Source organism: Alosa pseudoharengus, unplaced genomic scaffold (assembly GCF_046254945.1).
Source record: "Alosa pseudoharengus isolate Yale_2024_CS ecotype anadromous, Long Island Sound unplaced genomic scaffold, YU_APseudo_1.1 YU_APseudo_1.1_scf_17, whole genome shotgun sequence".
NCBI classification, from domain to species: domain Eukaryota; kingdom Metazoa; phylum Chordata; class Actinopteri; order Clupeiformes; family Clupeidae; genus Alosa; species Alosa pseudoharengus.
Window position 1 is genome coordinate 32931379 of NW_027468640.1, and position 20520 is coordinate 32951898.

The 20520-nt window shown below is 43.4% G+C and overlaps 2 protein-coding genes across 5 annotated transcripts in view; both read left to right on the top strand.

The window, feature by feature from the left end:
* arrb2b (arrestin, beta 2b) overlaps window positions 1–16951 on the top strand; it is a 57021-nt gene extending 40070 nt beyond the window's left edge. Inside the window, exons 2-15 of one of the 3 annotated variants that reach the window (XM_076289354.1) lie at window positions 894–924; window positions 1941–2001; window positions 4013–4057; window positions 4712–4908; window positions 5244–5303; window positions 5425–5492; window positions 5756–5891; window positions 6459–6543; window positions 7719–7791; window positions 10688–10825; window positions 12762–12845; window positions 13157–13233; window positions 13487–13541; window positions 14189–16951. In XM_076289354.1, the coding sequence (XP_076145469.1) occupies window positions 894–924; window positions 1941–2001; window positions 4013–4057; window positions 4712–4908; window positions 5244–5303; window positions 5425–5492; window positions 5756–5891; window positions 6459–6543; window positions 7719–7791; window positions 10688–10825; window positions 12762–12845; window positions 13157–13233; window positions 13487–13541; window positions 14189–14288 (1210 nt within the window). In that variant the 3' untranslated portion in view covers window positions 14289–16951. Of the gene's footprint in view, window positions 1–893; window positions 925–1940; window positions 2002–4012; window positions 4058–4711; window positions 4909–5243; window positions 5304–5424; window positions 5493–5755; window positions 5892–6458; window positions 6544–7718; window positions 7792–10687; window positions 10826–12761; window positions 12850–13156; window positions 13234–13486; window positions 13542–14188 lie in introns of those variants that run through there. The other 2 variants (XM_076289355.1, XM_076289356.1) reach the window with 2 other exon arrangements.
* Window positions 16952–18287: 1336 nt separating this feature from the next.
* med11 (mediator complex subunit 11) lies at window positions 18288–20313 on the top strand. Of its 2 annotated transcripts, none has more exons than XM_076289785.1 (4): window positions 18288–18357; window positions 18537–18629; window positions 18927–19057; window positions 20095–20313. In XM_076289785.1, the coding sequence occupies exons 2-4, from the start codon at window positions 18560–18562 to the stop codon at window positions 20236–20238; spliced, it is 345 nt and encodes a 114-aa protein (XP_076145900.1). In that variant the 5' UTR covers window positions 18288–18357; window positions 18537–18559; the 3' UTR covers window positions 20239–20313. The 2 variants fall into 2 exon arrangements, with proteins under 2 accessions (XP_076145900.1, XP_076145899.1); XM_076289784.1 differs by having other exon boundaries at window positions 18296–18438.
* The last annotated feature ends 207 nt before the right edge of the window (window positions 20314–20520 follow it).

The window sequence follows — 20520 nt, forward strand, 5'->3', positions numbered from 1 at the left end:
TCGGCAGCGGAACGGTGGCAACGCTGGCGTAACGCTAGTGTTGAGCAAGCTGAGCGTTGAACTCGTTCCAACTTTCAAAGCGCAACGCGAGCGTATTCAATTGACAAACCGTTTGTGTTGCTTAGGAACGAGACAAAACGTATTATGGTCTGAGCGTTGCGTTACGTTTGCCGCTGCCGCTGGCTAATGTGATCCCCGCCTAACTCACATGCTGTGCTCAAGTCCATGGGGGTGGTGAGGGACTTCTCAGTCCCTCTGCTGAAGCCCCAGGTGCACTTCTGTGTGTCTGTGGGGGGCGGGGGGTTGGGGGGGGGGTTGGCTCGTCGAGAGCACCACTGGTGAAATTGGCAAGGTGCACAGCAGGGAAACACTGGACCCATCAGAAACATGCGGCACAAGTCTGCGGTGAGGTCAGGAGGTTGATGGAGAACCGCTGACCAACTGAATGGACATGTCAAGAGCACCTCCAATGCGACAATGGCACCCATTTCAACCTCGTGGTGGCTCAAAACCCAGTAAATAAACACAAACAACATGCTGTGTGCTTTGAGCACATTGGAGAGCGACAGCTCAAATACATCACTAGTTCTGGCACTAAGGGAATTCAAGCCCACACATAGGGAATGGGCCTTTGTACTTCTCCATTCCTGTGTGTATGTGTGTGTGTTGTTCAGGACATTGTGGTCGTGAGTCAGGGCCATGTAGCGTTTCGAAAGACTTTATTTAGGTCTCACTTAGCTTGTGGTGAGCGGGTGATGAAATGCTTAGCTGATTCATGGGGGATGGATAAAGTTTAAAGAAGAACTCCAGGCTGATGTGATGGGAGTTTGGGATAATGCTGTGTCGCTCTGCCTGTCTGTCTGTCTGACTGTCTGTTTCTCTTCTTTTTGCAGAGTCTTCAAGAAGTCCAGCCCTAACTGCAAGGTAGGAAATGCAAAATACCAATTAAATCCAGTCCCTCTGGTGCATCAGATATCTGTGTGTGTGTGTGTGTGTGAAAGAGGGAGTATAAGAAATACAGAGTGTGGGAGAGGAATAGGAGTTCCTCATGTCCTCCCAAAGGATTGTCATCTTCCTCTGGGTTGGCCTCGATTCTCTCTCTCTCTCTCTCTCTCTCTCTCTCTCTCTCTCCATCCATAGTGTATTATTTTTGCACCTCCCCTCCCCTCCTCTCGTATCCCTTGCAGGCTGCCATCAGACATCAGTTCCCAAGGCAATCTCTCCCACCTTACCCCCCCCTCTCCCCCCCCCCCCCTCTCATACACGCCTTCCTGCAGTTTGTGCTCCTCAGCTGCCTCTTGGCTCCTGTCTCCAGTAGAGACACTGCTTTGTTCCTCTCCTCACTGCCATTTCCTCTCCAGCTCTCTCCCTCTCTCAGCTCTTGGTCTCTCCATACTTTCATCTTTCCCTCATCTCCTCTCTGTCTGCCCATCCCTCTGGTCTTCTCTTCGCTTCTCTTCTCTCTGTACTGTCTGTCTGTGTGTGTGTGTGTGTGTGTGTGTGTGTGTGTGTGTGTGCGTGAAATGGACGGAACAGTGAGTGTTGAGGATGTTTTTTGTGATGTCACTCCGATTGGCAGGACTGTGTTCAGGAAGGGAGCGGAGCGACTCTGGGTTAGTCTGTCATGCCGGGGGCTGTTTGATCTCTCTGTGTGTGTGTGTGTGTGTGTGTGTGTGTGTGTGTGTGTGTGTGTGTGTGTGTGTGTGTATATATATGTGTGTGGTGTGTGTGTGTGTGTGTACCTGTATGTAGACTCATGTGTTATGTGATGCATGTGGTGTATGTGTGTGTCAGGTGATTGTATGTGTGTTTACTTATGTTATCTCTCTCTGGGGAAAGATAGCTTCCTCTGTAACAGTGTTCAATTGAGTGTGCCCTGATGAGTGTACACTGACCAGATACCATTGACTAAGCCCCCATATGGTCCTGTCTCTCTCCAGCTCACAGTATATTTGGGGAAGAGGGATTTCGTGGACCATCTCGACCATGTGGACCCTGTGGGTGAGTAGCGGATAGAACTCCCAACTAACACTAAAACCTAGACTTTCTAATGAGGAGACACAGCACTTTCTAATGAGCACAACACACACTGGGTCAGCAAGCACAATCCTCCATAGAAATGCATGGGGTTAGTTTGTAACACTAATATGGCAGTTGTCTACACATACCCCACCCTTTCCGTCGACGTGAATACATTGAGCCAAGCATGTGTTGTGTTGTGAATACATTGAGCCAATCATGTGGTGTGTTGTGAAGACATCGTGCCAATCATGTGTTGTGATCTCGCCGCTGGAATAAGATTGGTGTCGTGAAGCCTGTGATTTTCTGCCGAAATAGATGCCGGATAAGTGCCCAAAAAGCGTTGCAATATGGCCACCGAGTGGAGGGACTTGCCTAAAAGGACTTTGCTAAAACTAAGATTTGAGCTGCTTTTGTGTCCGACTCCTCCTTTTTCAGTCACTAGGTCAATAGCTAGTCACATGCCAGCTTACATTTACATGTATTGTACTAGTATTCATTTGGCCACTTCATTTCAAGTGGCTTACAATTGAGGAATAATAATCGAGCTACAATTTGACAGGAAATCTGTTGAGGGTTAACAGTAGTTGCTCTGTTCAATCTGACTGAAGTGTCAGAAGGTTGTTTTTGGAGTAGTAAACAAAACATCCAGGGTGAAACGGATGCACCAGTTTACAGTAGATTTCTGTCTGGCAATCAACCAATCAATTGATGGCTTACCTCTGCAACACCAATCAGAAGCTAGCTTTCCACTGCCTTTGTCATGGTAGCACCAATCAGAATTTTAGAGGCTGTCTGTTGGTGAACGCTAAAACAGCGTAGCTTGCACCGTTGTGCCCTTGTCAAAGTCACCAGCCAGAAAGACATTTTAGGGAGTTGTGTACGAGGCTAATGAGTCTCAAAGGCACGCATACTCTCCAGAGTGCCTCAGAGACTCCCTGAACACCCTCAACCTGAGGTGCTATTTAACCACGAAAGCGTTAAAGATCTGGAAATGGGAAGCCAAAACATTTTCACCATTAGGCTTCTCCTATCATAAATGTTTAGTAGCCTAGTGTTTCTTTCTGTTTCAATAACTTGAGGAGGAGCCTCTCAGTGCACTTGCACAATAATAGAATCTACACACTCTTTTGTTGGAATATCACTGATTTGACAAAGACAAATGATTAAATATACAAACAGCTACAGATTTAGCTGCATTAGACTTGGAACATCCCTCTTGTAAGCAGGTGGAAGGTGTTCACACGATAAGGACGTGGCGGTAATGTTGTGTTGTGTGATTTAAAGGCCCTATGTTTTTAGATGTGGTAGCTGTTTCTGGGGTGTGCACTGGGTCCCACCACCTCAGGAGAGATCCCTGGAGGTGTGTGTGTGTGTGTGTGTGAGTGAGTGACGGTGGGTGGGGGTGTTTCCCTTCACTTCCCCACAGGGAAGTGTGTGTGTTTATCAGGAAGAGATGTCAGTGATGCAACAGTGAAGTGCCCCGTATGAAAAATGTGAGCCTTTAGTTCTGGCTGTGTCCTGTCCACCAGGAACCCTTTTAGAGTGAGGCAGCCATGCTAAATTAGATGAAGGGAAAGGAACACCAAAACATTACATAGTGTACATAATACATGACTATCGATCTATCTTTATCTCTTTCTTTATCCTTCCTTTCTCTCTCTCTCTCTCTGTTTCTCTCTCTGTGTCTTTCTTTCTTGCTGTGTGTCCATGGGTGACCTAATGACACACACACACTTTTTTAAGGATGACATCAACACATGAACATCAACACATGAAATACAACTTAATAATATGTCATAGTCCACTAAAACTATTTGCTAAGGTCTTTCTCAGATATCTCTTGTTGAAATATTCCTCTCATATTTCTTACAGAATAGCTTGCCTTTTATGTGTGAGTGTGTGTGTGTGTGTGTGTGTGTGTGTGTGTGTGTGTGTGTGTGTGTGTGTTGTGAGAGTGTTTTATACATGTGTTTTTCCACTCTCTCTGCAGATGGAGTGCTCTTGGTTGACCCTGAATACCTTAAAGACAGAAAAGGTACGTCAGAACTGGCCCCATCTGCCTGGGCACATTTGACTAGACGATTTGTTAGTCCGACTGGGTGGAACGACTAAACAACTCTGGACATAGTGGACAGCCTCTGTACTCTCTCTCTCATCAAGTGTAATCAAATTGGAACTTTGTAAACTCTTGTTTTGGTCTCTGACGTCAGTCTCTACCCTCGTCTCCAGTTTTCCTTCATCACTGTCGTTCTCTCTCTCTCGTTGCACTCTCTCTCCAGATTCTTGGTAGGGCAGGCCAAGCTGCCCATTGCGAAATGTCATGAAGCAAATCAAAAATGGAAGCCAAGATATTGATATGATATGCAAGTTACAAATCTAGTGGGGACAAGGATAGTGATGGAGTGCATGCTCTCCCAGCAAATGGAGAACTTGGCTCAGTTCAGTGAGAAAGGGTGTGTCATGAGTGGGTCATTTCCATTAATGACTTTTTGGAAGGCTTTTCTTCAACTGGTTAGATAGACTGATTTTTTTCCAATGGCTTTTTTGAGTTTTCAATTACTGCTCTAAATAAAGGGATTTAAAAGTCACTCTCTATCTATCTTTATCTCGCAATATGAATGTAACTTAAATTGGTGGTGATGGTTGATGAATGAAGAAGTTTAAAAACCTCTCTCTCTCCCTCTCTCAGTGTTTGTGACCCTAACGTGTGCGTTCCGGTACGGCCGGGAGGATCTGGACGTGCTAGGCCTGTCCTTCCGGAAGGATCTCTACATCTCCACCTTCCAGGCCTTCCCCCCGCTGCCAGAGGAGCGCAAGCCCCTCAGCCGGCTGCAGGAGCGGCTACTCAAGAAGCTGGGTCAGCATGCACACCCCTTCAACTTCACCGTGAGTCACGCGCACGCACGCACACACACACACACACACACACACACACACACACACACACGCGCGCGCGCGCGCGCACACACACACACACACGCACACACACAAACAAAGCAACTGGCAAATACACAGTCCAACACACACACACACACACACACACAAATAGCATTTGCTCACATCCACCACATTGTTGCTTCCTCTTCACTGTTGGCCGTTAGAGCAAGGTTAGCATCAGTTAACACCTATTGTGCACAGGACAATTCTGTGATGTAGGGTGTGTGTGTGTGTGTGTGTGTTTGTGTAGGTGTTGTGTCATTGTTTTTATACTTCCCCTTCAGATTCCTCAGAACCTACCTTGCTCAGTGACCCTACAACCTGGACCAGAAGATACAGGCAAGGTATGAAAATAGTTACACATGCGAAGCCGAATCATGCAATAAGCAACATCAACAATAACAAAAGCCCAGTTTGTTCAGGATGCCTTGTATAGATGCCTCTACTCTATCTGTGTGTCTGCAGGCGTGTGGAGTGGACTTTGAGGTCAGAGCTTTCTGTGCCAAGTCAGTGGATGAGAAAATCCACAAACGGTATGGCGCCATCCTAAACCTCTGTACAGACTGATCAGAGTCTGTGTGTGTGTGTGTGTGTGTGTGTGTGTGTGTGTGTGTGTGTGTGTGTGTGTGTGTGCATAACCATTTGTGAGTGTTTAAGTTATGTTTTAACATGTGTGTGTGTGTGTATAGTTGTGTGTAACAAAGTGTTGTTACTTTTTGTGACCTGATGATTTCAACCTTGTAATCCAGAATGCCATTGTGTGTAACTGTGCCTGTGTGTGTGTGTGTGTGTGTAGGAACTCTGTGCGGTTGGTGATTCGTAAGGTGCAGTATGCTCCAGAGAAGCCAGGCCCCCAGCCCATGGTGGAGACCACCCGCAGCTTCCTCATGTCTGACCGGTCCCTACACCTGGAGGCCTCACTGGACAAAGAGGTACAACGCTCTCTCTCACACACAGACACACACACACACACACACACACACACACACACACATGTGTGTGTTTTCTCGGTGGTTGTATGTAGAAGGTGAAGACTCATTCACCGAGTCTTGGCTCAACTGATCCTGTGCTGTGGAGGTTTTTAGGGGCATGGTGGCAGGGCAAGTAAAAATATATGCATACAAATTGATCAATGATATTGTGAGTTTTCTTACAATTTAGAGGGCTGGGAGATTGTTGTGTGAGATTGGGAAGGAAGACAAGTAGCTTTTAAAATATGAACCAGAGTCTTTTCATGTAAAAAATTCATGTTTTGACGTTTACATGTTTTGACTGAGGATAAAATGATCGTTTTGGTTGTGTTTTAATCTGACGATGTAATTCATGTGGATCTAATCAGATGTTCTCATGCATTATGTGTTAAGGGGGCAGTGATGTTGAGGGGGCAGTGATGAACTAGTATTAAAATCTTCACAAGTGCTACATATCTCTCTCCCTCTATCAACTCTCTCTCTCCCTCTCTTCGTCCATGTCACCCTATCCCTTGGCTCATCTCTCAGATCTACTACCATGGTGAACCCATTAGCGTGAACGTCCACGTCACCAACAACTCCACCAAGACCGTCAAACGGATCAAAATCTCAGGTAGGACCTTTCTCTCCCTTCTCTGGTGTCCTTCTCTCTCTCTCTTTCTCTCTCTCTCTCTCTCTCTCTGTCCCTCTCTCTCTCTCTCTCTGCCTCTGTCTCTCTAGCTTCTCTCTTTGCTCTACCTGTTTATCTGTAATCCATCTAAATGTGTCAGTCTGTCTCCGTAAGGATCTGTTGATGTATTTGTCTGTCTTATCTATTTGTCTGTTAGTCTGTTTACTTTCCTATGGTTGATGTGTCCATCTGTAAAATCCCTTCTCTCCACCTTGTGTGTGTGTGTGTGTGTGTGTGTGTGTCCCTCCCCATCACCTTTAGGTGTGTTTTTTTCAGTTCCACTAAGACCTCAGTGTTTTTTATTTCAGTGCTCCATTATCGCCCTCTCTTTTTATGGACTCGTCTCCATCGATAACCAAAGTTATCAGTGTATCCCATGTGTCCAGTATTGACTTGTGCCACAGGTATTGTGGACGGCATCTGGCATAACCGAGTAGCCAGGGCTGTTTGCCCACCCCCCCCCCCCCACCCCCACCCCACCCCACCCCATCATCCGTGGCCTTGTCCTGCATTTAGATAAAACCAGGGGCATGTTGATATCTGTGGATGTCCAGAGTGTGTTGTTACTGTGTGTTGGTACAGTGTGGTGTGTGTGTGTGTGTGTGTGTGTGTGTGTGTGTGTTGGAGGGGACAGTTAGAGGAAGGGTTTGTGTACCTTGCAAATGTTTACATACTGATCGTATGAGCCAATGCTGCTCAGTTGCTCTGTGTACTCTTCCCCTTTGTGTGTGTGTGTGTGAATGGTTGTGTATGTGTGTGATCATATTGTATAAATAAATCCTTGAATTTGTGTATTGTGTTTAGATTTGTGCCAGTTGATGTCTATTGCTGTATGAGTATGCTTTTAATTTATTTGGGCATTGTAGTGATTTTGTTGCAAATGTGTTTGTGTGTCGTGAAAGTGTTGGCTTTGATATGTTTACGTGTGTGTTGTGAAGGTGTGTCTTTGTGTGTGTGTGTGTGTGTGTGTGTGTGTTGTGAAGGTGTGTGTGTTGTGGGGGTGTGTGTGTGTGTGTGTGTGTGTGTGTGTGTGTGTGTGTGTGTGTGTGTGTGTGTGTGTGTGTGTGTGTCCTGCCCCTGTAACCCTACTCCGTGTTGTTCCCTGCTCTCTCCCACAGTGCGGCAGTATGCTGACATCTGTCTGTTTAGCACCGCACAGTACAAATGCCCCGTGGCACAGGTGGAGGCTGAGTGAGTACCCCTCCGTCTACTCCTGCACTCCTCCACTCCACTCATACCTCATCCATCCATCCATCCATCTTCTCCACCTCTCTCTCTGTCTCTCTGACCTGTCCCTCACTTCCTTCCATATTCTCACTGACTGCATAAACATTCCCTTCTCTCCACACGCCATGGGTCTGTATTGGTATATCCTTCTCTCTTTCACCCGTTCTCTCCATCCTCACACCTCACTCATCCCTCATTCTTTCAAATCCAGTCTAATTCCCTCCATTTTCTCTTTCCCTGTGAGAGATGAGAGTCCCCTGAGTGATTGCAACCCCATCCCAACCCCCCCACCCCCACTCCCTAAAAGCCTCACAGAAAGCTTCAGGAGTAGCCGTAGAGATCTCTGAGAAGGTCTTAGCTTCATATCGTCCAGACTAGGCACGTGTCTCCGTTGGTTGCCTCAGAGCTTTGCAGTCTGACTCCACTGAAGGGCGGACTGTCACAGCCAATCGGTTCTCTCCCCTCAGCACCCTGGCAGGTTTGCTGTCCGTCTATTTAGATACCAGCCAATTCTCTGCTAGCCAATCCTGTGCCATTATGAGTATTCCATTTTTTTTTGCCACTTTTAGCACCAATTTGTATTGGGGAGTACAGCAGCTTTTGAAAGTGATGTCATGTTTTACAATTGCTTTTTGTGGATCTGCTATTGGCCAATGGTAATACAATCATCACTCCCCTCCTGCTGCACTCCCATTGGTCTGTAGCCTCCCCTTTTTGACGTAACACGGCTACATGAGGCTCATTCTTGAGCAAGGGGGCCTTGCTTTCCCTGTGTGGTGCCACAAAGGTATTCTACCTCACTGCTCTCCCATTGGGTGGGAGCTCCAGCGCTGGCCCCGCTCTCCATTGTGACGTCACAATGTGGGTGTTCTCTCTCAGTGCTGCAGGTGACAGACGTGGTGCTGCACTCCTGCGACACCTACAACAAGTCTGTGAGCCGACTGTCCTGCCGGTGAGTATGGCCCAAAACCAAGGCAAGGACCCGCGTCCCCAACTGTCACCCCACCCCAACATCAACCCTGATTTCCCTGCTCAACCTGAGGGGCCACCTGCACCCCTCCTGATGGCTGCTTCTCCCCCAGTTTTGCCCTGTGGACCAACTGCCCCCAAGAACTCCCCAAGCTTTTCACATTGCTCTCCTTCTCATTGTGAATGTGTCAGAGTACATGTCCAGTTCCCCAAGCAACCTTTATTCAGTCTTTCAGTGAGAGGATTTTCCTTCCTGTGAGGGGTTCTCTCCTACTTGTAAAACCATTATAACACAATGTATCAGGACCAACAGACTGATATTATAACACAATGTACCAGGACCAACACACTGATATGATACTATACTTTTACTCTATACTCTGTTTTTACAATTTTGAACATAAAGCCCAAGGTATTGCAATTTCACTCATTCTCTTAACACCATCCCAAACCCAGCATTGAAAGCAGATATAAATATCTGCAACCCTGTTATTGAAACGCAACAACTCTGCTGTGCATCTAGGACCGCTTTCTTCTCCCATGTCTTCCCCTGTCACAAATAACTGCTTGTTATGAATCATCCTGCGTCTGTCTGTCTGTCCATCTTAGGTTTGGGTTTCTCTGGGCTCACCTCTCGTTAAACCCGAGACCGTGTAAACCTACTCTTACAATATGGGCTCTGTTGCTCCTCATTGCTCTCTCTGGTCCTCTCACAGGCCTCTCCCTGTTCCCAGAGATCCTCTCAGTACTCTTCTTGGGCACACACACACACACACACACACACACACACACACACACACAGAGTGAATATACTGCCTCTTGACAAAAGGCACATTGCTGTGATCTTGTCCTGTTTGTCCTCCATACTTCTTCCTGTCATCACAACCCCGCTCACACACAAGTGTCTCTCCCCCTTTCCTCTCTCCACCTTTCCTCTTCTCTCAAAGTGCTCTTTTGGATCCAAATTCTTGCTATAATAATAATGATAATAATAATAATATATACTAAATTCTGTATTAAAATAAATCTATGAAAAGGTCAAATTAACCAATTCTCTTTTAAAAATGTAATTATTCATAATCAAATATTTATTAGAGGTAGCTTGCAATAAAAAGAGCAAGGTTCAAGTCTCCTTCACATGAGGCTGACCATTCAGTCCCAGACACCATCTGGAGGGAGAGTGTTGTGATTAGATTAGCTCCTCCATGGCTAGATGCAGGTGAAAAGGCCAAGTGACACCGTCAGCAGCCTGGACAGACACCGTGCCAAGCAGACTTTGAAGGTCATTGTTTGTACCTCATGGGTCAGGATGGTATTTTCCATAAAACAGCGATTCTTTCTGTCCCCCTGTGATAGATTTGCTCAGTGTATTATTTATGAATGTCTGTGATGCATTATGATTAAAAAAAAAAAGTGCTGCTCCCGATTACTGTCTGGCTGGCACCCACAGCAGTAGCTTTTCCCTGTGGTCTCTGTGAGCTCTGGAAGAGTCTGCCAGTTTCCGCTGCAATGAGTCGGCCCTGCTGCACACCCCTCTGTTACTTGATCATAGCAAAGAATAGTCATTAGTATATTGCTCATGACCGAGGCTTGCTGTTTTGCCAACACAATTGGGGGGAAAACGTTTTGTGATGACTCTCTTCTCTTCTCCTCTATCTCTCTCTCTCTCTCTCTCTGACACACACACACACACATACCACATGCACTGAGTGCTTACAGACTGCACAGTGTTTTGCTCAGCTGACTTCAGCACAGTCTCAGATGTGGGGTGCTTATGCAACCAGCCCAGGTGCAGAGTGAATGTGAAGGGTGTGGTTTATTTCTCTCCTTTGTTCCCCCCCCCCCCTCCTTCTCCTCTCCTCCTTCTCGTTCCCCCTTTGCCCTGACGCAGTGACCAGGTGTCCCCGAGCTCCACTTTCTGTAAGGTGTACACGCTCACCCCCACGCTGACCAATAACCGGGAGAAGAGGGGCCTGGCGCTGGACGGCAAGCTCAAGCACGAGGACACCAACCTGGCCTCCAGCACCATGTGAGTGCAGCGCCCCGCAGCATCCCAAACACGGGGACCTGTGTGTGCGCGTGTGTTTGTGTGTGTGTTTGTGCGTGTGTGTGTGCGCGTGCGTGCGTGCGTGCGTGTGTGTGAATGTGTGAGAGGGAAAGATATTTCCTTCTAGGGCCAGTTTCCCATATATGGATTAAGCTTAGTCCTGGACTAAAATCTTTTCATTTCCGTTTACATTTTCTTTTAGTCTAGGACTAGGCTTAATGCATGTGCGAGAATCTGGTCCTTAGTGTCTGAAAATGTGATGTGTACATACAATGTATTATGTATGGGTTATACCTGGAAAAATCAGTATCTTCGTCCCATTGGTTATATTGGAATGGTAAAACCTCTTGTAGTGTAGTGTATGATGTGGTATTCTCTTGGGTAGTGGTGAGGGGTCTTTATGAACTGCGTGGTAGAAGGCATTTTCCTCTTTGCTTCATTCCCAGGCTTGCAGTAGCACTGGACTAGCAGGGAGCCTTCAGGTCCACTCTACTCGAGCCTGATTCCTTTGCAGATTAGTGCTCTTAGGGCTGGCAGGCCGAGATGGAGAGCTTGTTTTGAGAGGATTTAGCTGAGGGCTTCCAGCCGCAAGAGCTCCTTAGCGAAAGGAAAGCCTTGTGTAAAGACTCCGAGAAACGAAGTAGACACAGAGTTAATCCCCGACAGACCGGGACTCACTGTTTCTCAGGCCTGTCCGTCGTGCGTTCACACACCTGCCAGTTACGTGCCCCCATCTGAATGTTAATCTGAGGAATGGTGGGGGTCCTCAGCCAAAGTTTATGTACCCACTGGTTCACCTGTTTTCGTTTTGGTTTTTTCTCCCCGCACATGGCCTCCAGATGAGAATTTTTGGAAGAATTTTTGTGTGTGTGTCGGGCCAGGCGTGCTTTCGCTACAGACTCAAACCAAAGATAGCAAAGTTCAGCAGCCGGTGCTCAGGCACTGGAGTGAAATAACTTTTTGTCTCCGGAGTTTTATTGTGGGGTTTTAATAGGCTTTAACTTTTGCCTCAATAAGGTTTCAGATCAGATTGACTATTATGGAAGGCGATTTATTCCACTCTCTCACTTCATCAGTCAGAAAATAAAGTGCAACTCCTAAGGAGTCCATTTTTTTGTACAAAATAATGTTGAGACGCTTGTTGAGAAAGAAGTAAGAGAGCCAACACAAAACGCGTCCACGTTGTCACCATTTATGTAGCGAAAGGATTTTTTTGTTTTTGTTCCTGAACCGAACCCTTCATTTATGTAGCAAAAGGAATTTATTTTTATTGTACCTGAACTGAACCCCTTCTTTTAGATTTAGATTTAATTTTTATGACTTTGATGTTGGTGTCTGCATATTTGTAGGTGTTTTTAGTCCAGACAGGTGTATGAAGTAGAAATAGTGTCTCGTCTTATATCCCTCAGATTTATTTTTAGGCTGCTGGAATTATGTCAAAGGCAGCTGAGCTTTCATCCACTCTACCTGTGATGAGTTTACAACTGGACTGTTTCCCTAAAGATACATGCAGAATTCAGAAACCAATGCCCTTGTAATATAATTGACATTTGCAAGTTGCTTTGAAAAGAGTCTGCGAAATGAATTAAAAAAAACACTCTAGTCTGTCTGGTTTGTTGAGATGACATTGCGGAACTAATGTTTGTGCTTAGACAGGCCGCTTTTTTTTACTGACTCTGATTCCTCCCAATGAAAGTGATGTGTGAAGAAGTACTATGTAGCTGAGTTTGACAGACAAAGTTAAGATTAAGCTCAGTCTGATTTTGAGCAGGAACCCTCATGAGTAACCGTCCAAAGCTTCAGCGCTCCAGCAATTATTGTTAGTTTTATAGTTTACTGGGTGTTGGATTATTAATGTCTGATTTATACTGATTGCAAGGTGTGTGTGTGTGTGTGTGTGTGTGCCATCTGCGTGCAGAGTGAAGGATGTGTCCAATAAGGAGGTCTTGGGCATCCTGGTGTCCTACAGAGTGAAGGTCAAACTGGTGGTGTCTCGTGGAGGGTGAGTTTTGCACACACTCAGATATTAACTGACTATGACATATTACATTACATTACATTTGGCTGACGCTTTTTATATGCACATGCTCACACACAAGCACACAACATGCACACATTAATATTGTATCATTAACCCAAATCATTAAATATGATTAAATATGATCATTAAATATGAAATATATCAGACAGTCAATATAGAAGAATGAAAATGGACACACACACACACACACATACGCATATGGAGCAAGCTACTCATTCTCTGTCTGTACTCATTCTCTGTCTGTTTTCTGTCTGTATTTTTCTCATTTGCAGTGATGTATCAGTGGAGCTGCCTTTTGTTCTGATGCACCCCAAACCCACAGACCAGCCCAGCTCAAGGCCCCAGTCAGGTACTCCTAAACCAACACACACACACACACACACACACACACACACACACACACACACACACACACACACTGACCATAGTCACTTCCACCCATGCACTCTCACAATCCCTCATTCAATCACTTTCACCCATGCAGCTTATCGGTACTGAGTATTAACGCTAATTAGGTCAGTGTTAATCAAGGTTTATTTTTGCGGCTGTGTTCAAAGTGCACCAATGACTCACCTTCATGGTTCTATTCTTTACCCCTACAGCTGTGCCTGAAACGGATGCACCTGTGGACACCAACTTGATTGAGTTTGAGACAAAGTAAGCAGATCTGTGTGTGTGTCCTCATAAGAAATGCCTCTTTATTTAGTGGCTGTTCGACCTGATCCACATTCAACCCTGATTGATTTGAGTCTTATCACACACGCGTGTGCGTGCGTGCGCGCTCACACACACACACACACACACACACACACACACACACAGGGACTGGGAGGTTTGGTAGCTGAACCCAAAACTTCCCTTTAAGCCAAAGGGTGTGTGTATGTGTGTGTGTGTGTGTTGTGTTGTATGTCTTGTGTATACAGTAGTCTATAATTGATGAAATTATTATTTTGAATGTTTTGAAATTGAAATGTTTGAATATGTGTGTGCTGTATTGTATCAGATCAGTAAACTTCTTGAAGTAAATACTGATATTTAAATATTATACAGATTATATATTGACATTTTTATTGTTATTGTATTCTTGTATCCTGTGTTTGTGTATGTACGGGTTTTAAGGTTGCTCGATTATGGCAAAAATGTTGGTCAATAATGGGATCAGTTATTTACTCAATGACTTTGCAAATACCATCCATGTTTTTAAAAAGAATTGTTTTCATCAGTACATATGTATTTTAATGTTCTGTTCTCACACTTCCTGATGTGTTTTCTTTTTACTGCTACTCCCTGCCATCTCCCTGCAGTAATTTCTCTCAGGACGATGACTTTGTGTTTGAGGACTTTGCTCGCCTGCGGCTGAAGGGCATGAAGGACGACAAGGATGAAGACGACCACTTTTGCTAACGTCTCACCTGAGCCAACCCTCCAGCCCAGCCCAGCCCAGCCCAGCTCCTGTCCCTCCTCATACCTGAAACGCGTGGCCAGCAAAGGGGCAGTGGCGCTAGCCTGCTCCATAGCTACTCCCAGTCGGGGGCCCAATCAGAAAAACATGGAATGCTTATCCTTCACCTTTTGTTTTCCCTCTAACTTACTCCTCCATTATTCTCCTGTTTCGCCTTTTCCTTCTCTTTTAATATATGTTTTCTCCTTGATCCTTGTTCTTTCTTTCTGCTCATGTCTAATGCTGCTGTGGAGCAGTTTTTTTTGTCCCCATTTGGTTAAACCAGATGATGCACAAGTGTAATATGAGAGAGATGTTTGGCTGGATTGGTTGGCTAGCGGAGGGTCCATTGATTCAGGGTTAATGCATATGTGTCTATGTTTTTAATTTTCTTCTATCATGTCCGACATTATATATGAGGCGGGCTTTATTACCAATGTAAGGACAAAAGTACCATCTAACTTGTGTACTGTATGCCTTGCACAAGTTAGCAGCTGGGGATGAAGAACGTTTGTTCTTGTGGTTTGCCCCCCCCCCCCTCCCTTTCCTTCTCCCACTTCCTCTAATAGAACATACCTGTCCATTATGTACCTTTAATACATAAGACACTGGCATTACAGTTTCGCGACCTCATACAGATATGTCAAATTAACCTATCTTACATATCTTTGTAAGTTCGTGTGACGGATGGGCTTATGTCATTTCCTGTGCATAGGTAGTGCACTTGTAACACACAGAACAGTGTGGCCTTTTTTATGGGTAGAAAATATAAGATGGCTAAATATATAGGACCACAAAGAGATATTTTGTATCTTCTTTTTTGTTTTCTTTGAGAAAGAGCATCTATTTGTTATGTACAATTGTAGAATGTGTGTATGCTGTCTCAAGTCTCTGGTATAATGGCACCACGAGGCTGACACATAAGATGGACACTGAGATGCCTAATTATTCAACACATACAGACACACACACACACACACACACACACAGACACACACACACACACACACTACATGTACTGAACACAGTCACTCACTCTCTTAAAAAATCTGTCTAGTGCAGATTTGTTTTTGTTTTCTTTTTGGGGCTTGCTATTACTTGTTTTTTCCCAGTAGATATTAGTTGGAACTTGATTACCAAAAGTCTTTTTTTCCTGTAATGGATATCATTGCATTTGATTGAAATGTTCAAAACTGATACCTGCCACCAAATGGAAATATGCACCATAAACATGAACATACTGTACAGTATCTACACCCATGCAGTTAAAACACTGGTAGTTGAAACAGATACAAATCTAATATATTAAAATGTGTGTAATTGTTTCATAGTGATACACATCTTTATGGATCAGATTCTTAGCAATGACATTGCTAAGAATGGACCGGAGTCCAGTCAATAATGTCATGATGGATGGAAATGGTAGATGATAAATACTATGGCTAGTAAGCATAACAAAAACAACAGCAATTTACAAATGTTATCTTTTGTGGCAGATTTTTGTTTTAATTTCCTAACCTGCAGCTATCAGTAGCATCTTGAAGACTAGTGGCCAAACAAAAAAAACAAGGATAATATTTGACACCATTTTGGCAAGTCTCTTCACCTCTTCATCAATATTTATTACCAGAAGTTGAGTTATTGAAACAATGATTGAAAAGTACTTCATTTTTATACAACATATTGTCATTAGATTGTGTTTCACAGGTTTGATTTTAGTTGTCACTTGTAAGAATTCATGGCTATCTCTCATTTTATATGGATGGCATGATTTTATGCATTTGCAATTATAGTCATTTTCAAAATGCCAATTAAGTTTTAAATTCTTTTATAACAAATCATTGAATGCCACAGTGTTGGTACTTGGTAGTGAGAATGTCTTCCTATTGAAATGACTAAGCACGCCATGACTTCCCACTTGTCACAATTGCATCTCGATATGTGGTAATTCTCTCCAAAAAATTGCTTAGGGTAAATTTGAAGTTTTGGGGGTTTTAAGGTCATCAACCAGGAGCAGAAATTGAATTTTCAATTGACTTTGAATACATAAGAAATGCTGGATTCAATTCCTGATGCATCTTGTTACATTAATCACCCATATCTTAAGAAAGTGTCACTGTGTCTTGTAAGTCCTTTTATTTTTAGGATTTCTTAAACGTCTTTAAGGAGAAGTGGGGAAGTGCTCTGAAAGTGGTGTCTTACTCTCCAGTGCCCCCTAGTGCCCATGACCAGTAGCTAGTTGATTGTCTGTGCCTCAGCTCTACTGAAGAATGAACCCAGAACTTTCTTTGATGCTGTACCTTTTACCTCCCAGAAACCAGCAAAACTAAATATAGATACAATTATTTTACCTGCTCTTAAAACGAATGTGTGGGACGTGGGAAAGGGGACATGAAAAGAGGAACTACTCCCGAAGTTACTACTTCTTATTATTTTGCTGTCAACATTATATATACCAGAGATATTACAAAAGAAATGTTGCCATTATTTTTCTTTGTTTTGTGTTGTTTTATTAAGATTCTATTTTATTTTTTATTAAAGTGAAAAATAAAAACTAACCTTAAATTCTCTGCTGTACTCCTCACATGCTGTACATATTATCATGGTTATTAAATATTGTATATGAGTTACTGTCTGACCTTTGTCGGTCTGTTGAGGTCTATTGTGTAAAACCCAGCTGCTGGAGGTCATAGTTTAGTTACCATACAGATGCCATAAACAGTGCAATGCATCCCATCCCTTCAGGCCCTGGTTGCTAGACCCCGTGTAGATGTAGAAAATACATTTGGAATCCCTGCATACAAACACTGTTCAACATGAAGCGGGGAGACATTTCAAATTGCTGGGGGGGGGAGGAGTATAAACCAACAAAGACAAATGCATTCAACATTTTTTGGTTTTGATAAGTTCTTACTCAACTGAATGCAGTGAGAGAACTTCTACAATGTCCTCGGCACAAATGGCACAGATGTACTCTTGAAGATGTGTACATTAGCACGGGTTCATAGAATGCATATACTCTAGTCTGTTGAATTGTACAACATTGCTGACTATATAGCAGTTATTAAATCATACTGCCTGATTTGAGACATTTGATGAGCATGGTTGTATAACATGGAGCTGGCAAATAGTTATCTTCAGCACAAAAGGCTTAATGTATGACTTCCTGATGATGTAATATGATAGAATTGTGAAAGACCTCTCAGCCTCCTCTAAATGTCAAGATTATTTGCTTTTCAATCTAAATGGTAATCTGTTTCATCTGTCTGTTAATCAAGCAACTATAAAATCAAATGATATATATTAATATTTATATTATATATATATTCTCCCTGCAGCCTCAGTAGGTATATGAGAACCACAATAGGTTTCTAGACCTAATGTCAGGTTTTTCAGTTTAGTTTTCATTTGAAAACAACTGCTTCAAGCTGATTCTTCTGTTATTACTCAAATTGATATTAAGGATATACAGAATACAACCTCGCTAACACGATAATTTACTTAAATGATTTGAATCACATGTGACGCGTGTGACAATGATAAAAAAGCAAACCAAGATAGCCTACTGTATAAGCAATATCTTATTTTAGGCAATGAATGAAATGAAAATATACTGAATGAGTATGTTTTTAAAATTCATAAAAAATCTATGTTGCTTCTTTATTTTGTACTGCATTTTAGAAAATGTAAAAATAAGAAAAACAGTTAACATACAAAACTGTGTGCATCTCTTCATTCCTGCGTGTGTTGAATTCCTTTTTATTATTTAGCGGGTATTCAGGTTACATGCAAACTTTGTAGATTTGTTGCTATTACAATTTTAGTAGTCAGTTTTTATTTAGTGCTTTTATTTATGGAGAACTACCGGGATGGCCATGCAACGCAGTCATTGTGAAACGCGTTTTTTCCTCTCCTGCCGTATTCGAATTGTTTGTCCTTGTATGCTATCCGTTGGTGTGCTACAGGCTACCATACAACGGAAGTGCGTATGATATGTTGGATATGAACGCTTTGGAGCACTTTGTGTGTAAGGTAACAAAAATCAATGTAAAGAAAGTGAATTAACCTTGAAAGGCTTTGTCTACCAGTCACGTCGGCTGTTGATTTAAACGGGTAACGTTAAATTCATTTGACCTGCCTAACGCCGAATGTTAACATTACCTGGTGAGCAGCTAGCTAATTTCTTATGTTTGTGTTGGATCGACTGACAGTCAGCTAGCAGCTACAGATTCTAATGGCCAACGAGCGTCTTCGTGCTTTGGAGGATGTCGAGAAAGAGATTGCAATCATTCTTCATTGTGCCGGTGAGTTGTTAACCTTGTTGCAAGCTAGTTTACTGAAGCTAGAGTTACTTCGTGGCTATCAAATGTATAACGTTAACGCTAACGTAACGTTAAGGCTTTTGGGCTAAGTCAAGGAAGGGGAGCTATTAAGCTAAGTGTTCACGTTACTTAAACAACTTAAGGAATTGGAAACCAGATGTAGTTTTGGTAAGGGGACAAAAATACATGTTTTCAGTATATTTCCGAATGCTTTGATTAAAATTAGTCTATAAATATAGTAATGCTTGACAACTTAAGTTTACAATCCATCTCATACAGGGACTATTGTTCTGGAATTATCGAAGGACAAACACAATGCCAGCCTCATCGATCGGCAGCTCAGTCAATTCATAGCCTCAGTCAACAGAGTGGAGAACGAGTTGAGCTCTCAAATTCGCTACCTCACACAGGTAAAGGCATAACTGTTCCCATCAATTCATTTTGAGTGTGCGAGTGTGGTATTCTAAATTATAGACTATAATGACAATATTCAAGCGCTGAATAGATGACAGTGTGGGACATTTATTTATAAATTGGCAATATCAACAACAGACAATTGTGATTTAGACAGCTGGAAGAAGAAATTGAGGTTCTGCTCCCAAACTCTGAGGGCAGGTCCACTGACTGCGCTGAAGCTACGCCTCAACTGTCCTACCACAGTTCCAACCTGATACGCACAACTCCTCAGCGAGATAGATGCATAAAAAGCATTTTGTGCTAATCCAGTTCACATTATGCATGCATATTCGAGATCCAAACAAATATCTGATTGGGGGATCTTTTATATCCCTGCAACCAGGGAATATAGATGCAAGAGCAAGAGGCCGCTGGTGGACCACTGTCAGCTCACTGATGGCAGATCTGGTGGTCCACTGGTAGGTTACTAACAAACAACTTACAGTTGTGGTAGAAACACTGTTTAATTGATTCTGTTAAAGGCTACTTCTATAGGCTAAGGTGGATATGCAGTACTCGCTGCCTATTGAATACAGTGAGATTTGTACACACTGATAGGATAGCACCTCTGACACCCACTAATGAGAGAAAACCTCAAATGCTTATTGCAGATCGTTGCACACCAAACATGTCATTCAATCAAGTAAACGTAGCACAATGGTGCTAAACATTATCATTTGAACTTGCCCCTACTCACTTAACTCTCACAACACTCAGCATTGATGACAGCATCATCAATACACCATTTTAGGACTACCCCAAAAAAACCTTTAAAGAGGGATAACTTGAGCTTTGTAGCTCTGATTTGTTTATCTATTCACTCCCTACCAACAGGGCCTTATATTGAAAATGTCCTGTTTTAATGCTCCAACTTCACAAATCAGTACCACAGTGTAGTACATGATTCCCCCCCCTAACAAATGAGTTGGTCATTGCCCTTTCCTGCTATTAAATTAATCTATGCTTTTGTGCGGCATGTCCTGTGTCTCAGGTCGCTACTGGTCAACCACATGAGGGCTCAACGTACTCTGCCCGCAAGGACTGCCAGATGGCACTCAATAGAGCCGAGTACACACGGATGAAGCTTGGGGAACTAGCCCGTACTTGTGACATCATGTTGGACCCACAGGCCTGATCTTTCCTCTTTGATTGTTAGTCGTTTTTGTCTTCGTGTTGTCAAGTAGGAATAAAGATATGATTTTGTTATAAATGGAGTCTAGTTTTCTTCTCTTGTAGATTCAAATGGATGCTGCCGAAGTGTTCTTGTACAAGTTCTTTTGAACCTCCAATTAGGCCTTCTCTACGAGCGAACCGGCTCCGTTCTGGTACATGTTTTAGATCAGGGGTCTCCCAACAGGTAGCTCGCAACTACCAGTAGCTCCCCACCTGTGTAGCTCTCCAAAAGGTTTGAGGAAGA

Coding starts and splice junctions, on each gene's coding strand:
- med11 (XM_076289785.1), top strand. CDS start 18,560: ATGGCCAACGAGCGTCTTCGTGCTTTGGAGGATGTCGAGAAAGAGATT. Junction 18,630..18,926: donor AATCATTCTTCATTGTGCCG/GTGAGTTGTTAA, acceptor CATCTCATACAG/GGACTATTGTTCTGGAATTA. Junction 19,058..20,094: donor AAATTCGCTACCTCACACAG/GTAAAGGCATAA, acceptor CCTGTGTCTCAG/GTCGCTACTGGTCAACCACA.